At 40.8% G+C, this 14,553-nt stretch overlaps 1 protein-coding gene across 3 annotated transcripts in view; it reads right to left on the minus strand.

Moving 5' to 3' along the window:
- Nucleotides 1–14,553, minus strand: part of LOC150081366 (uncharacterized) — a 96,227-nt gene that overhangs the window by 19,607 nt on the left and 62,067 nt on the right. For all 3 annotated transcript variants that reach the window (XM_090379218.1, XM_090379217.1, XM_090379216.1), the window contains one exon: nucleotides 2,957–3,130. In XM_090379218.1, the coding sequence (XP_090235344.1) occupies nucleotides 2,957–3,130 (174 nt within the window). The remainder of the gene's footprint in view (nucleotides 1–2,956; nucleotides 3,131–14,553) is intronic.

Below are 14,553 nucleotides of genomic sequence, written 5' to 3' on the forward strand. Positions count from 1 at the left end.
ATTCTCCTTTGCCGTTAAAAGTGAAATCTTAACCGAAGATCCTCAATCAAGGCAATTTGCCGTATTCGTTTTCTCCTCCTTCTCTTCTTCTCCATTTCTCAAGAGATGGACACAGAAAACAATTGGGACCATGGCACTTCACCATAAGATTCGGTTTACGCCACACTTTACTATTCCAAAATAAGAAAAAACACTTATAGGAGAAACAGTAGTCGAAAACCGGCGTGGATTCGAAACATTTGAGAAGTTGGTGGGTTGCCAGCAGAGGGCAGCACCGGCGAGCGTGTATTTCACCTTGACAACAATGAATCAAAAGCTCCTACTCTCTGGCGATGTTTAATAAAGCATGGAGTGTTTGTCAAGTCCAGGAGCGTGATGACTTTGAAGTCCAGGGCGAATTGAAGTGTTTCGTAGGAGATGTAATGAATACAGATCTTAGCGGTTTCTCAAACGCTGCGTCTCAGCCATAACCTCCCCTCCTTAATGAGAGCTCCGGCGTCCTGTTTCATCCCATAAAACAGTGGCTTCTCATGAACGATTAACCACAAAAGTGCGAAGACTCCCATCCATTCTCTTTTGCCGTTAAAAGTAAGATCTTAACCGAAGGCCCTCTATCGACAAGGCAATTTGCCATATTCGTTCTCTCTCTCTCTCTCTCTCTCTCCTACTTCACGCACTGCGGTGATGAATGATTTTTCTCATGAAGTCCTTCTCACGAAAGCCCGAGTGTAGAATGAGAGCGTTTTAGTTTCGATCGACACATTCGTCACACACGCACACGCCGGGAGGGGGGGTGGAGAGGGGTAGTTCTCCTACGAAACCTAAGCTCTCCCCTAGTATCCTCCGGGAGTGAAGATTTTGATGGGTTGATGTCATCCGTACTATTAATATCGCCAAATAATAATGTTGCCGGTGCGGTTTCGTTGCCGGCAAAGTGAAAAGAAACATTCCGCTCCTTATTTCTTCTGGGTATTCCTTAAATGAATATATGTTAGGCGAGCAGACGATAAAGTCTCCTGGAGATTGTGCTCGATAGAGTTATTGTCGCATCGAGTGCGGGAAAGAACTGAGAACATCATTAAAACCCATCGCCGGCCAGCAAAAATCCAAATTACTCGTAAAGTTTAATGGCGTTATCGTAATTTGTCTTTTGGTCTTCTGTTGGTCGTCTGTATTTTTCTTAATTATACGCCGGATTGGTCCGCCATGTTAGTGCTAATCAACATTGTCTAATTATAGATGCTTATTACGAACGCTGGGAAATCGATGGAAAATTATATGACGGAGGAGACGCACCTTCGTTGGGTTCTTTGTCTTCCTCTCTAGGGATGTGATGAAAGAGAGAGAAGAGTTAATCAGAACTCACGATTTCTGGTGCAGAAGACAAAGAATGTATATATCGTTTATGTTTCATCTATGTATATGAAAACAAAAATAATAAATTAAAATAGAGCGAAAATTGGGGCCCCTTCTCGTCAGAAGGCCACAAGACAACAATGGCGGCACAATCGCGGCGTTTCGAAACAAATCAACTGGCAAATAATCCAATCAGCACATCGATGCAATAGAGTTGCTGAACGCTGGTCTTTATGTTAAGAAATCAAACGAATGTAGCAGAGACCCACAATGCAAAGAGAATTTGATAATTCTTAATTTAACCCTCCCCTTCCATCTCTTCATTCTTTCTCTATGAGTATACTATTGGTTTTCGTTGTATTTGCGCCTAGTAGGGATTGCACACCCTGTAGTCTATTCTTAATTTAATTTGTGACTATAATTTATTACGTTATGTGTAGGTAACATGCCTTTACTTATGATTTGCAGGAACTAATGCTTGTTTACTTTTATTTTTACTTTCCCTCTATTTCTGCGATTGTTATTCTTCAGTATTTGTTTATTTATTCAGTAATTTTATATATACACACGCATGCAAAAGAGAGAGAAGGAAGAATGAAACATGAAGAGAAATAGAAGAGAAGAAAGAGAGTGGAAGAGGGGAAGGCAGAGAAAGGCAAGGGGAGAGGGAGAAATTTCGAAAGACGGAAAGAAAGAGAGGAAAGACGACCAGCAGAGAAGAAAAAAAATAGAGAAACAAAGAGTGAGAGAGAAACAGAAGAGAAAGAATAAAAAACGAGGAAAGTGAGAGAGAGAGAAAAAGAGAGTGAAATAGAGAAAAAAGGGAAAAAAAGAGAGATAGAGAAATGGGAAAAAAAGAAAGAGAGAGATGGAAAGAACGAGAAAGAGGATGAAACATGAAGAGTAACAGAAAAGAAAAAAAGACAGCAAAAGCAGGAAAGACAGAGAAAGACAAGGGGAGAAGGAGATTTTTCGATAGATGGAAAGAGAGAGAGAAAAGACGACTAGGTGAGAAGAAAAAATATAGAGAAAAAGAGAGAGTGAGAGATGAACAAAGAAAGAGAGAGAAACAGATGACAAAGAATGAATTAAGAAGGAAAGTGAGAAAGAGAGAGATAGAGAAAAAAAGGAAAAAAGAGATAGAGAAAAAAAGAAAGAGCGATAAACAGGAGACAGACGGAGAGAAATGGAAAGGGAGAAATTTAGATTGAGAGATGGAAAGAACGAGAAAGCGAGGGAGTAAATAAGAAAGTGAGAACCAGGAGAGAAAGAAATAGAAGGGAAATAATAAGGAAGAAAAACATGAAAGAAAGAAATAGCGAAAGCAAAGAAAGAAAGATTCAGATAGAAATAGCGAAAGAATGAAGTAGGAAGAGAAAGTCAGACAAGTGGCGGAAAAGGAGAGAGAAACACGAAAGAGAAAAGGAGAAAGAGAAAAAGAGAACGAAAGAAAAGAGAGAAAGTGAGTGAGAGAAAGGGAAAGAGAGAGACAGAGTAGAACATCAGGATTCTTAATGCACAAGTAGATCTTTGTTGAGGATGTAGAGATTTTGTGAGAGTCTCTCTTCCCACCTCTTAAAGTCCCTTAACTTTTTCTTACCTTGTCCACTCCCAGCTGGGGCCGGCATTCTCCTTGGTAGTTCCAGGGCCCAATGTTCTGCTGTCTTTCGTCTCAGTTGTTCCCATTCTCTAAGGGGATCTGCCAGTCGTGGGTCGAGGAATGGAGACCTTTGTCCAAAAGCCGTAGCAAATGCTCGTAAGTGATGTTGCTGTCCTGTGAAAGAAAGAAAGAAAGAAAAAAAAAGTTCTAATAAAACGTTTACGTAAGAGCGAATAATCACAAATTACTCACATAAATTCTTATAAAAACCAAACGATTTGACTAACACAGAAAAGATGCTTGCTTTACAATTAATCGAGTATTCATGGCGTTATGTAGCTCGAACACGCGCATCAGAGATTCTCTACCTGCGCTCTACATCTCTAACTGACTTAGTGTCTCTCCCCATTCAACTGATAGATGACTGCCTTCTACAAACTCTCTTCAGGTTACGTTAGGAATGTATATTAGCCTCGTTTAACGCTCATTTATAACAGACGATGTTTTCGGGCCATCAAAGAACAGCAGCAACAAAAAAAAAAAAAAAGGCTTAACACGTGGCAGCAGACGACAGTTACCACCGTGCGATACAAAGTGCAGTGCCCTTCAGGCTTCATTTGCAGAGCGTTAACAGGCAAATCTGTTGTACTAATTGGCCATTTACTACAGGGGCCCTGTTCTAGTCCAGTGCAGGGGCATCTAGCAGTGGCACAGCCGAATTTAGCTGCGGCTTGATCGGAAAGGTGGCGAACAGGGGTGAATGGCTTTCCACAGACCTTCCTCACTGTTGTAAGAAACCGGAAGAAATACCAGTAGTGGTTTCAGCTTATAGGGCGCCTGGATCCGCTTCAAAGGCACATCTATTTGGTCGTCCATCCCTGATTTCACGCTGTCATTTATATGTGTTGCGCGCTGCCAGTCAGCGTCTGCCCCGAGCTGCGTTTTAATTATCTGATGCATCGTAGATGAGGAACTTCTCAAGAAAATAGCAATTTTACACCTTTCGTATTTACATATGAATAATTGCACGCGTCTTTGCCAATCCCCGGTATTGTGTGGTGCGCATGTCAAGTAAAAGGAAAAATGTGTTCAAAAATGTATTACGCAACCGTAATTGTTTTGGTAATAAATAACACGTGATTGTCCTTAGATAATTTCCGATGACTCTTCACCTCATTTTCTGTCACTTCCTGTACATACCGTTGAGGGTGACGTGGGTTCTCTGACTGACCTTAGTAGGCCACTGGATTGCTCACACAGAAACATGCTCATGGCTTCTGTATGGTTGTTGACCCCTGATGAGAATAAGTGTTTCTGGTTATATTACTATACAAGAAATTTAAAGGGGGCTTAAATAACACGTGACTTTAACACATCCCTATTTTCTATTTAGATTATGGTATATTTTTATACTACATTGTTGCAGGAGATTACCGTATTTTCCGAACTATAAGACCAACTTAGAAAATCCTGTTTAAAATTCCTCCTCGTCTTAAAGGCACACTACGTGTACATAAATGTACTTTTTTTGCATCAGACTGTACATTGTTGTAGCTTAGCATATGCGAGTGAGGATTTACGCATGCCTCACAAGAACTCGCCCTTTATTTCGAAGAAAATGTCAATAAAATCCCACTTCTAAAAACCCAAGTCGTTCAAGAAATGTAGAATCAACCTTGAGAGTACTAAAGATGAGACCCTCTTTGAAGAAGCAAGGTCAGATCATAGCATCGATAATGAAGAGTGGGTTTATAAAATTTGCACATGCCTAGTAAATTCATTCTAAACTCCCATTTTGTTCAACGAGCACTTGTAGTGTGTTGCTATCATACGAATAAAAATACTTTTACTGTAAATTGCTATCTAAAACCTGGGTGCGTTGTATAGTCCGAAAAATACGGTATATCGAATTAATATTAACAACAAAAAGTAGACATTTATCATTAAATATGAACTTTTTCTTTCAACATTCAGCGAACTTTTGCAATGAAACCCAATTGGGAGTTATCACCCCATGGTAAGAGACGCTTCCAGTGCACCAAGTTTATTAAAGCAGAAGAAACTTTGCAATGTAAACACGTCTATTAAAGCTCTCGCGAGAGAACCTCATTAAGGCAAGTTGGCCACCTTACGAAGATAACAGTTACAACACGTATATTAGTACATAAATTAAAAGACATTTGCACCCCTAACAGAATCCCTCTGCCTTGCCTTATTACCTCTTACCCCACATCGTATTCTTTCGCTCTGTAATGAGTAACAAAATAGTCCATCACTAATACTGTTAGTAAGTCCCAGAGCAGTGCGCCATTACAGCGTCTACTTTGCTACGAAAACGACATGAGACCCCTGTCCTCGGAAATCACGCGTCACACGAACGCCGCACGCGAGCCACAGCTGTCGTACTACTCATATTGGAACTCGTTAGGCTTCGAAAGACCCGACTGACGACATTCGAATAGGCCTGCTGTGTTTGTGAGAGGAAAAACAGAAGAGAGAGAGAGAGGGAGGGAGTAGGGCAATTTCTCCTTCACACTGCTGTCTCCCCTGTTCGTTCCCCTACACCTTTATTTCCCTCTGAGTCTCTTTAACCCTAACTTTGCTTTCGCTACCTGTTTTTATTCGCTCAGGGCGAAGAAATCAGAGCTGGATTCATTATGATCTTGTAATGGACTGCATTTATTAATTCGGCTTGTTCACCACTAGAGGGCGATGGACTCGCTTTACTCTGGTGAGTTTAGGAGGTTGTGGATGTATGGTAGTTGTCGAAAATTTTCAAATTTCTACAGTTATTTTGAGATGGGATCTCCATTGTTCCATAAAGAGAGTGTTTTCATTGAGGGGTGTTTTTTTGAGGTTTTTAAGGACCTTAGTAACCACCAGGCGTTCAAGAATTCGTAGTTTGAGGCACTAATGACATTCATTAGCATTATAATTCATTATAAGTTGAAAGTTGTCCAAAAATCATTTTCTGTGACCATTTCGTTTTCCTTTAATCCCAGAAGATTTGTAGTAAATGAAGACCAGACTCACTTGGAAATTACCATCAAGGATTTTAAAGACAACATTAGCTACGTTATGATTGGATTGCGCAGATATCCATTTACCTAATCTAATTCATTTCAATGAATCTGGCATCGAGTCATTGAAATTAATTGGTGGATCTTGCTGTGATGAGCACCGTCTTCCACACAAAGATGGATAAGACCCGAGTTCGAATCCCATCAACTATGGCTGAGTTAGCTCTTCTCATGCGAGGGTTGCATGCTTTTTCTCCTGGAAATTCGGGGTTTTTCATCCACCAGTCAGACAAATCGACCTCAGAATGCACAATTTACAATGCACTCAACCTACAAAAACAACAACTTGCTATGGATATTGTAACCATGACTGTGGACTTCTGATAAGTCCTAACTGGATAGATTAACTTCGAATTAATCCACCAAACTTTTTTTTTTTTTTCAGGAAAAAAAACGCCTCATCGTGGGTTAATCCAAATGACTGCAAAATGCCTTATCTTTCTCCATCCACCTTTCTTTTTTTTTTCCTGGACAAATACACGCAGAACTCTTATCGTCTGCGGGGTACACAGTGGCTCATACAGATGAGTGACAATAAAAGGTTTCCGTATACCATGAGGGAAGAGGAGAGGGAGAATTGAAGGGGGGGTTGGAATCTTTTGTTAGCACAAGGTTGGGTTAGTGACGCTAATCTCTCTCTCTCAGTGTACAATGGACATTATGGGGTGCGCAATAGAAGATGACATCACGCGGTATGACCAAGTGGGTGGGAGGTGGGGTGAAAGACAAGGTCCTGGTCATTGGATCATATATCATTAGACAGAGGAGGAGCTTAGAGATATGTTTCTGCTTCCATCTACTATAGATTTAGGGAGAAGAGAGGGGAGAGTAGTTTCCTGGGGGGGTTAGTGAATCACTGTCATCAGGCGTTATACTCTCTTTCTTTCTCTGTCATTTCTAGCAGCTGACTCGGACTAACGTAGCGCCCTCTTTTTTCTATTTTTCTTGCCACCAGATGGTGGTGATTTGCAGAGCGAACTGTGGGGGGGGGTCGTAGTGTACAGCGACTCCCACTGACTAAAAGGAGAAGGTAAGGACACGCAGTGCCTGCGACTGTGATTAGCGAGACGCCTGTTCCTGTCACTTACGCACCGACGACACCTAATTAAGCCTTGTTCCCAGGCAGCCGATTGCCGCTACGGAATAGGCGCGTTTCTCTTCGCCCGCTGGCGATCAATCCGTGAGTGTGTGTGTGTGTGTGTGTGTACTGCGTTTGCCCTCTGTACAGGTCATTTTTACTCTTTCCGCACTCCCATAAAGTTTGTCGAGACAAACAGGGGGTGGCCAAGGCGTGTGAAGTGCACGAGAGTCGGCTTCGTCATTACCGTAGGATTTCGGAGGTAATGCGAGATATAATTGCCTTCCCCCCCCCCCTCCGCCAACACCTTTTACGGCTTGTTCGGAAAGTGCCGTAAATTCACAAGTTCGCTTTATGAACGCACATGTGGCAATGACTAGGGGTAGCAGAAGTAGAGCGCCTGGCCTGAAGTCCAATATTAAAAGAATACCCAATTTTCATCCAGGTTTTTCATCCCGGTTTTTCATCCAGGGTTTTTCATCCCGGTTTCGACTCATGTTTTTTTTTTTTTTTTTGTCCTCTTCATTTAAGGGGTTTTTCTTAAGCGGTTTTTTTTTATTAAGCTTTGTTTAAGGGGTTTGCTTTGGAATCACAATGGTTGACACGGTTGGACAGTCTGACGGATGACATGTTGGGAACATAATTCCACGGTGGAGACACAGCGGGTGATCAAGTGTGGAATGTGATGTTGGTATAGACACGTAATGAGAACTGGGAATGATAGATTGGAAGTGTGGTTTAGAAGCAACACCAAGGGCCCCCTTTGTCGTGTTTGTGTAGACGAAGTGCGCACGCGTGTGGGTATTTTCACCATCCTTTGGAAGTTTGGTATTAACATCAAATATTTTCAAGACAGAGACTTGCTGTAATGTGTCAAAAGGTGACATTGTATATACGTGTTCATGTGGTAGCGTGCACGTTCGAAGGCAGGTTAGTTGAGGATATTTTGGAGACAATTGGGGTACAAGAGAACTTTGTTAGCAGAGACCAAAAGTAGAGATTATTAATGGAATTGAAGACTGAGTCCCCTACATGGAAAAGCGTTTCACCAGGACATGGCAATTCGCTCCTGACTGAGGGATGACACTCCAAAAGACAATTAGCAAGGAGGGAGGTACTTCAAAGGGTGTTTATCTTTGCACCAAACAACTAAGGTCGTGAGGCGTCTATGTACAAGTCTGTGAATTGCCAGATGGTTGAGGGAACCAAGCACTCGTTCATAAATATTTCCATTATTCCCCACACAGAGTATGAATCCTAACCACAATACTACCTGGAAGTCGTTAGTATGGAGATAAGATGTAAAGAAATGCTTTATTCTTTGAGGTCTTTTGAAGTCCATGTTTTTCCAGTAGCTTGGATTGGTTGGCTGCAGATGGAGAAGGATGAGGAAGGAATTTACTACCACGAACTAGAAGAATTCACGACATGTCGAAGATCTGGTTTTAACTGTGGGAAGCGATTGAGTCAGCATGGACCAGTCTCTATGGCATGCTTTGGATATCTCATTGTGTCCATGGCAAGACGAATCCAGACTGACCTGATGGACAAACGGATAAGTAGGTGTATCTAATAACATTTCCGCTCAATTTGAGAGAAAGCTTCGAAGGATTAAAAACATCTTGTTAATCACAAAGAGAAGGAATGAAGACAAAATTGAGGTTCTTTCCTCTGTACTCTTGGAAGATGTCAAGATAATTTTGGGTATCTTTCCAAGCTTAGACGGGCACGTTGGTCAATGTTTTTCCTGTCCGGACATTGCAGATGATAAAATCGTATTCGGAGCTGAACAGAAGATCCAGAACGACTTCAACTTTACCCTTGAGAGTTTGTTTACCCTTTCATGATTGAAGCAAATGCAAGAAATGTTACAGTTGACCCCGACTGCAAATAAGGACAAGTATTGATGTGGTAGATGCTATCCATGTGTATCTCAAAATGGTCTAAGTCCTCCCGGAAAGGGACACTTAACAACAAATACTTCTTGGCTGACAACACTCTTCCATAACGATAAATCATGCAAGTCACGTTTTCACTGAATCTTTTGAAATCTTTTTGAATCTTTAGAAAAGTCGTGTTCAGAGAGGAGGCTAATGTTTATCTGTCTTGTGGCAAAAGGGATGTGGCAATCTATGGTTCGTTATCTGCTCTTCAAGAACTCCAATTTCAGCTTTGTTTGTTTGTGTGTGGTGTTTGTTTCTTTACAGAACTACTGGACATTGCGCATCTTTCACCACCCATTTTATGAGTGGTGAGAGTGGTAATGTGACCTTTTACAAAAAAAAAGAGATTTGATGATGGAATTTTGTTTTTTGATAACCATAGTGATGAGGAAGTTGAAAAATATCGTTTTGTAACTGACAAAGAGCAACTGGAAATTGAATGAGTGTGGGAGTTGTGGTCTTCTACAATATTGTCTTGAATTATGTGATTGGACGGGGAAGGGAGGTTCGCTACTAAAGAGTTGTCCCTTGTGGTGTATGCAGAACTTATACATTTCCATTGTATTTCGTAATGAAATGCAGAGAACACGAAGGAGGGAAAGGAGGAGAGCAGAGAGGAAGAGAGCAGATGATATTTAAATTACAGATAGAGCGAAAGAGAAAGAGAGAGAGCGAGACAGATAGTGAGAAAAAGAGACAGACAGATAGTATCAAAAAATGAGAAGTGGTTGATTGGTTGTATGGTTTTAGGAGTATTAGGCAACAACTTAGGCCACATTGCGCCGTACATATATAGTATCTCTATATTGCGTGTATATTATAGTCGGTTTGCTGTTTTCTGGATGAAAAAACCATGCCATCCTCGACTAGACTAACTAACTCAGCCAGTGTGTGAAAAAGGCCCAAAAAATTCCTCACCTCATGGATGGGTCTCGAACTCGGGTCTTTTCCAACATGTGTGGGGAGGGCGGAGATTCCACCACCTGTGCTACCCACCAGGGCGAAAGTGAGAGAATACAAGATAGACGGAGAGTGAGAGGATAAAGGGAAAGAGAAAGAAATCAAGGAGGAAGAGAGAGCGAGAGAGAGACAGAGACAGATCAAAAAGGCAGAGAGAGATAAGAAAGAAGAGAGAGAGAAGGAAGAGAAGGAAAAGAGAGAGAGAGACAGAGAGAGATCAAAAAGGAAGAGAGAGAGAGAAGGAAGAGAGAGCGAGAGAGAGAAATGAAGGAGGAAAGAGAGAAATCAAGAAGGAAGAGAAAGAGAGAGATAAAAAAGGAAGACAGAGAGAGAAGAAGAGAGAGAGAAGGAAGAGAGCGAGAGAGAGAGAGAGAGAGAGAGAGAGAGAAGACAGAAGAGAGAGAGAGAGAGAAGAAAGAAGAGAGAGAGAGAGAAGAAAGAAGAGAGAGAGATCAAGGAAGAAGACAGAGAAAGAGAAGGAAGAGAAAGATAGATAGAAGGAGTGAAAAGAGAGAAGCAATAGAGACAGAGAGAACAAAAAAGAAAGAGAGATGAAAGGAGAGAAAGAAATCAAGGAAGAGAGAAAGAGGAGAGAAAAGAGAGAAACAAGCAAGAGAGGGCAAGAAAATGAGAAAGTAGAGGAAGAATATGAGAGAAAATGCAATAAACAGAAAGAGAAAGATATTAAGAAAAAGAGACAACGATAGACAGAAAGAAAGCGACCAAGAAAGAGAGAGAAAGACAGAGCAAGAGAAAGACAGTGAAAAAAAAAGTGGAACAGAAAGAGAAAAAGAGTGAAAGTGCAAAAACAGAAAGAGAAAGATAACAAAAAAAAAGGGAAAAAAAAGACAGATAGAAAGAAAGAGAGAGCATGAAAGTGAAAGAGAAAAGCAATAAAAAAAGAAAGAGAAGAAATAAGGTAAAGAGTGCAAGAGAGAGAGAGAGAGAAAGGAAGAGAAAAAGATAGAAGGAAAGAAAAGAGAAAGAGAAACGAGTGAAAGAAAGAAACGGAAAACAGAAAAAGACAGAAAGAGCAAGAGGAAACAAAAAGAAAGAAAAACAAGAGAAAATAGAAAGAAAGATAGAGCAAGAAAAAGAGCACGAAGATTCAACAAATAGAAAGAGAAACAGTAAGAAAATGAAAGACAGACAAAAAGAAAGAGGGCGAGAAGGAGAAAGAGAGAGAGATAGGAGAGATAAGGGAAAGAATGCAAGAGAGAAAGAGAAAGAGCTAGGAAAGAAAAGAGAGAGAGAGAGAGAGAGAGAGAGAGAGAGAGAGAGAGAAAAGCAATGGCAAGAGTCTAGTCTTAGAGAGAGGAAAAATATAACAAAGATGAAAGGAGAGAAAGACAGTTACAGAGTTACAGAGAGAGAGAGAGAGAGAGAGAGAGAGAGAGAGAGAGAGAGAGAGAGAGAGAGAGAGAGAGAGAAGAAATAATGAGAGATGGAAAGAGAGATATGAAGCAACTGTAGTAGAGAGAGGGGTAACGGAAAAATATAATAGACAGAGAGAGAGAGAAATTATGAAAACAATCGAATATGAGTCAGATGTACTTATTTTGTTGCGGATTACGAGCGAATCGGGTTGTTATATTTTAAAAGCGAGCCATCGGCGTGACTGCGATTTCTCCCCGGGCGACATCCCTCCGATCACACGTGCAATCTGCGACCCGCACCCACGTGCTGCTCCTAATTCGAGTGACATTCGCATGGGAAAATGCAGCTCGCTAATCTCCGTCCGTATGATCCCACGCCAAGATAAGTGGCGGCTGTGCCGTGCATCTCGCCAATCCCTGCCAGGTAAACTGGCCAAACGAAAATTGCCAAAAATCTCCCGCCGCAAATTTCGGGGACAAACGAACAAAAAGGTGCAATAATCGCACGTTCCCGTGTCTTTCGAGATGTTTACGAAAGAAGAAAACGAACAGGGAGGGATTGGGAACGCGGAAATTTTCTCTCGAGACAACTACCGACACTTGAACCAGAAGCGAGAACAATGGACGCCGCATTAGGACTCGTTTGTGTCCCACATCGCTGCCAAATTACCGTCATCACAAAGGAACGCTAAACGGTCAGTTGAATTTGGTGGTCACAGCGATCTTTTACGCCCCCCCCCCCCAACGTAACCCAAATATCTCTACGAACGGGTTGCTATAGAAACAACACTCCTGCACGAATAGCCAGCGAAATATACAAATATTCGTCATATAATTTCTGAGAGTGCGCACTTGGCGTTTGGACAAAGTGACGTAGTTAGAGGTTCTGCCACCAGGTGGCATCCATCTATAGTGCAGCAGGCTCGCAATGGTTGAATCAGGGATTAGAAGTGGAAAATTGTTGGAAAATTATGGGGAACACTATAGAGAGTTGTTTAAAATCTATAAAACACCTACAATGAAACACATCTGATGGAGATGCGTTTCATAACGCACACTGGTGAACAAAAGTTAAGGTTCCTTCGAGTTTGCGCACTTAGTCATTGGAATTAAAACCATGCGCAGACGTGATTCACGATGCACTTTGGTTCGGTGTCTTTACAAACAGTACGATACGAAATTTGTTAGACCGCATTTCACGCTTCTGTTGTTGAGAGACCACTGCCGCCGTGTACAACACCACAATAAGAAGATGTCTGCTCTGAAGACTTCAGAATAGCGGTGTAGACTCATTTCCCTCAGCCATCCCCTTATGGTGCTAGTTAAAACACACGGAAAAGAGAGAAAGAAACAGAAATGAAGATGTCCGTGATTTTACGCACTGCTGCTTTTTAATTTTTAACAACATACGTTACAGAAGTGAATACTTCTTCTATCTTCTCTTCTTACTTTCTTTCCACGATATGTTTTACTTCTGCTTCTTTGTGATGTGTCCTATGGTAGGCCACATCACTTCGAACATACGATAGGCCCAGCAGGAAACTAGCGAGAATCCCTGAAGATAAGATAAAACTCGAGATGGGAAGGGTACATAGGAATCTGTGATGTGAAACAAGATGACAGCGTGACAGATAATGACCCCGTAAGCAGGTACTCCACTCCTAACACAGACAGTAAATGCAATCCGATACTCCGCAGATCACTTTCTCAGACTGTGTTCGCCGAATCCTACGTCTGCACACAGTAATGGCAGACGAACTAAACCTTTCTGAGTTATTTTTATGAAATATATGTCTTATATTTAATTTATCTGACTTATTGCTATTTCTGTCGTCGTTTTAAACACTTGTATAAAATAGAACCAAACGACAATGTTTACATTGTCGTTTGGTTCTGTTTTATACAAGTTTATGCAGAACCAAACGATAATATTGACGTTATCGTTTGATTCTTTTTGGTTAAATTTTCTAAATATATTGGCACCATAAAAGCACGATTTATTTCAGAACCGAACGACAATGTTTACTCGTCGTCTGGTTTTGTTCTATACAGGTTTTACAGAACCAAACAACATATTATAAAGCTTGTTTTATACAGAACCAAATGACAATGTAAACCAGTCGTTTGGTCCTGTTTTATAGAAGTTTATGCAGAACCAAACAACAATGTTTACATTATCGTTTGGTTTTGTTTACTTCGTTGAATTTTCTAAATATATTTACACCGTAAAAGTGTAATTTATTTGTACTTTAAAAACTCGTATAAAAGAAAACCCAACTGCAATGTTTACTCGTCGTTTGATTTTGTTTTATACAAGTTTATATAAAACCAAACGACAATATAAACACCGTCGTTTGGTTCTGTTTGTTTCGTTAAATTTTGTAAATTTATTCACACTGTTTAGGAATATATATTTATGTTTATAATTCTCACTTAACCTGGAAGTCATCGCCCACAGATGGCGTATGTGTCAGTTCATAATGTCAGTTTAAAATGGCGCGAAAAATTTCTGGAGTTTTGTTGATAAAGTATAGAAATTCATTGATAGAGATTATGCAAATCACATGATTTGAATGAATAGTATAGACGATATACGAGTCAACAAATCATTGATGTCAAAATCATGGCAGACGACGTAGCGAGAATTGGTGAAATTACGCAGAATAACAGTGCTGACGCGGATTCAGATAGTCTGCTTTCGCTAACAATTAAAATTAAGTAATTTATAAAAAGATTACTAGTAAATAAGACGGTAAGCGACACCTCTTATGAAAAACGAAAATAGCGCGCGATTGCTCGCATCCCGCACCCCCAGACCTCATTCATCCGACTCTTTTTTTGGCATTCATCTGACTCTGAAATATAACTGAACACGTGATTATATCGTAGGGCTGTCTGCAGAAACAAGTTCTAGCATTTAATTGCACATTAGCACGATTACACCACGACAACGTGCCAGCTCAAAACACGTTTCGGATCCCACCGTTTCATTTTTCATCATTGTTTAGTCACAATAATGGGGCCCTTATTAATGTGGGCCTCATTAATCACGATAAATTCAGCGCTGGCTGTACCAGCAAACGCGTTCTTCTTCTTCTATTATCCATCCATCCATCCATCCATCCCCGCAGATCAATAAAAAGAAAAAAGCAGAAGCCGA

Source organism: Mastigoproctus giganteus, chromosome 8 (assembly GCF_048544385.1).
Source record: "Mastigoproctus giganteus isolate SK-2022 chromosome 8, ASM4854438v1, whole genome shotgun sequence".
In the NCBI taxonomy this organism is placed as follows: Eukaryota; Metazoa; Arthropoda; class Arachnida; order Uropygi; family Thelyphonidae; genus Mastigoproctus; species Mastigoproctus giganteus.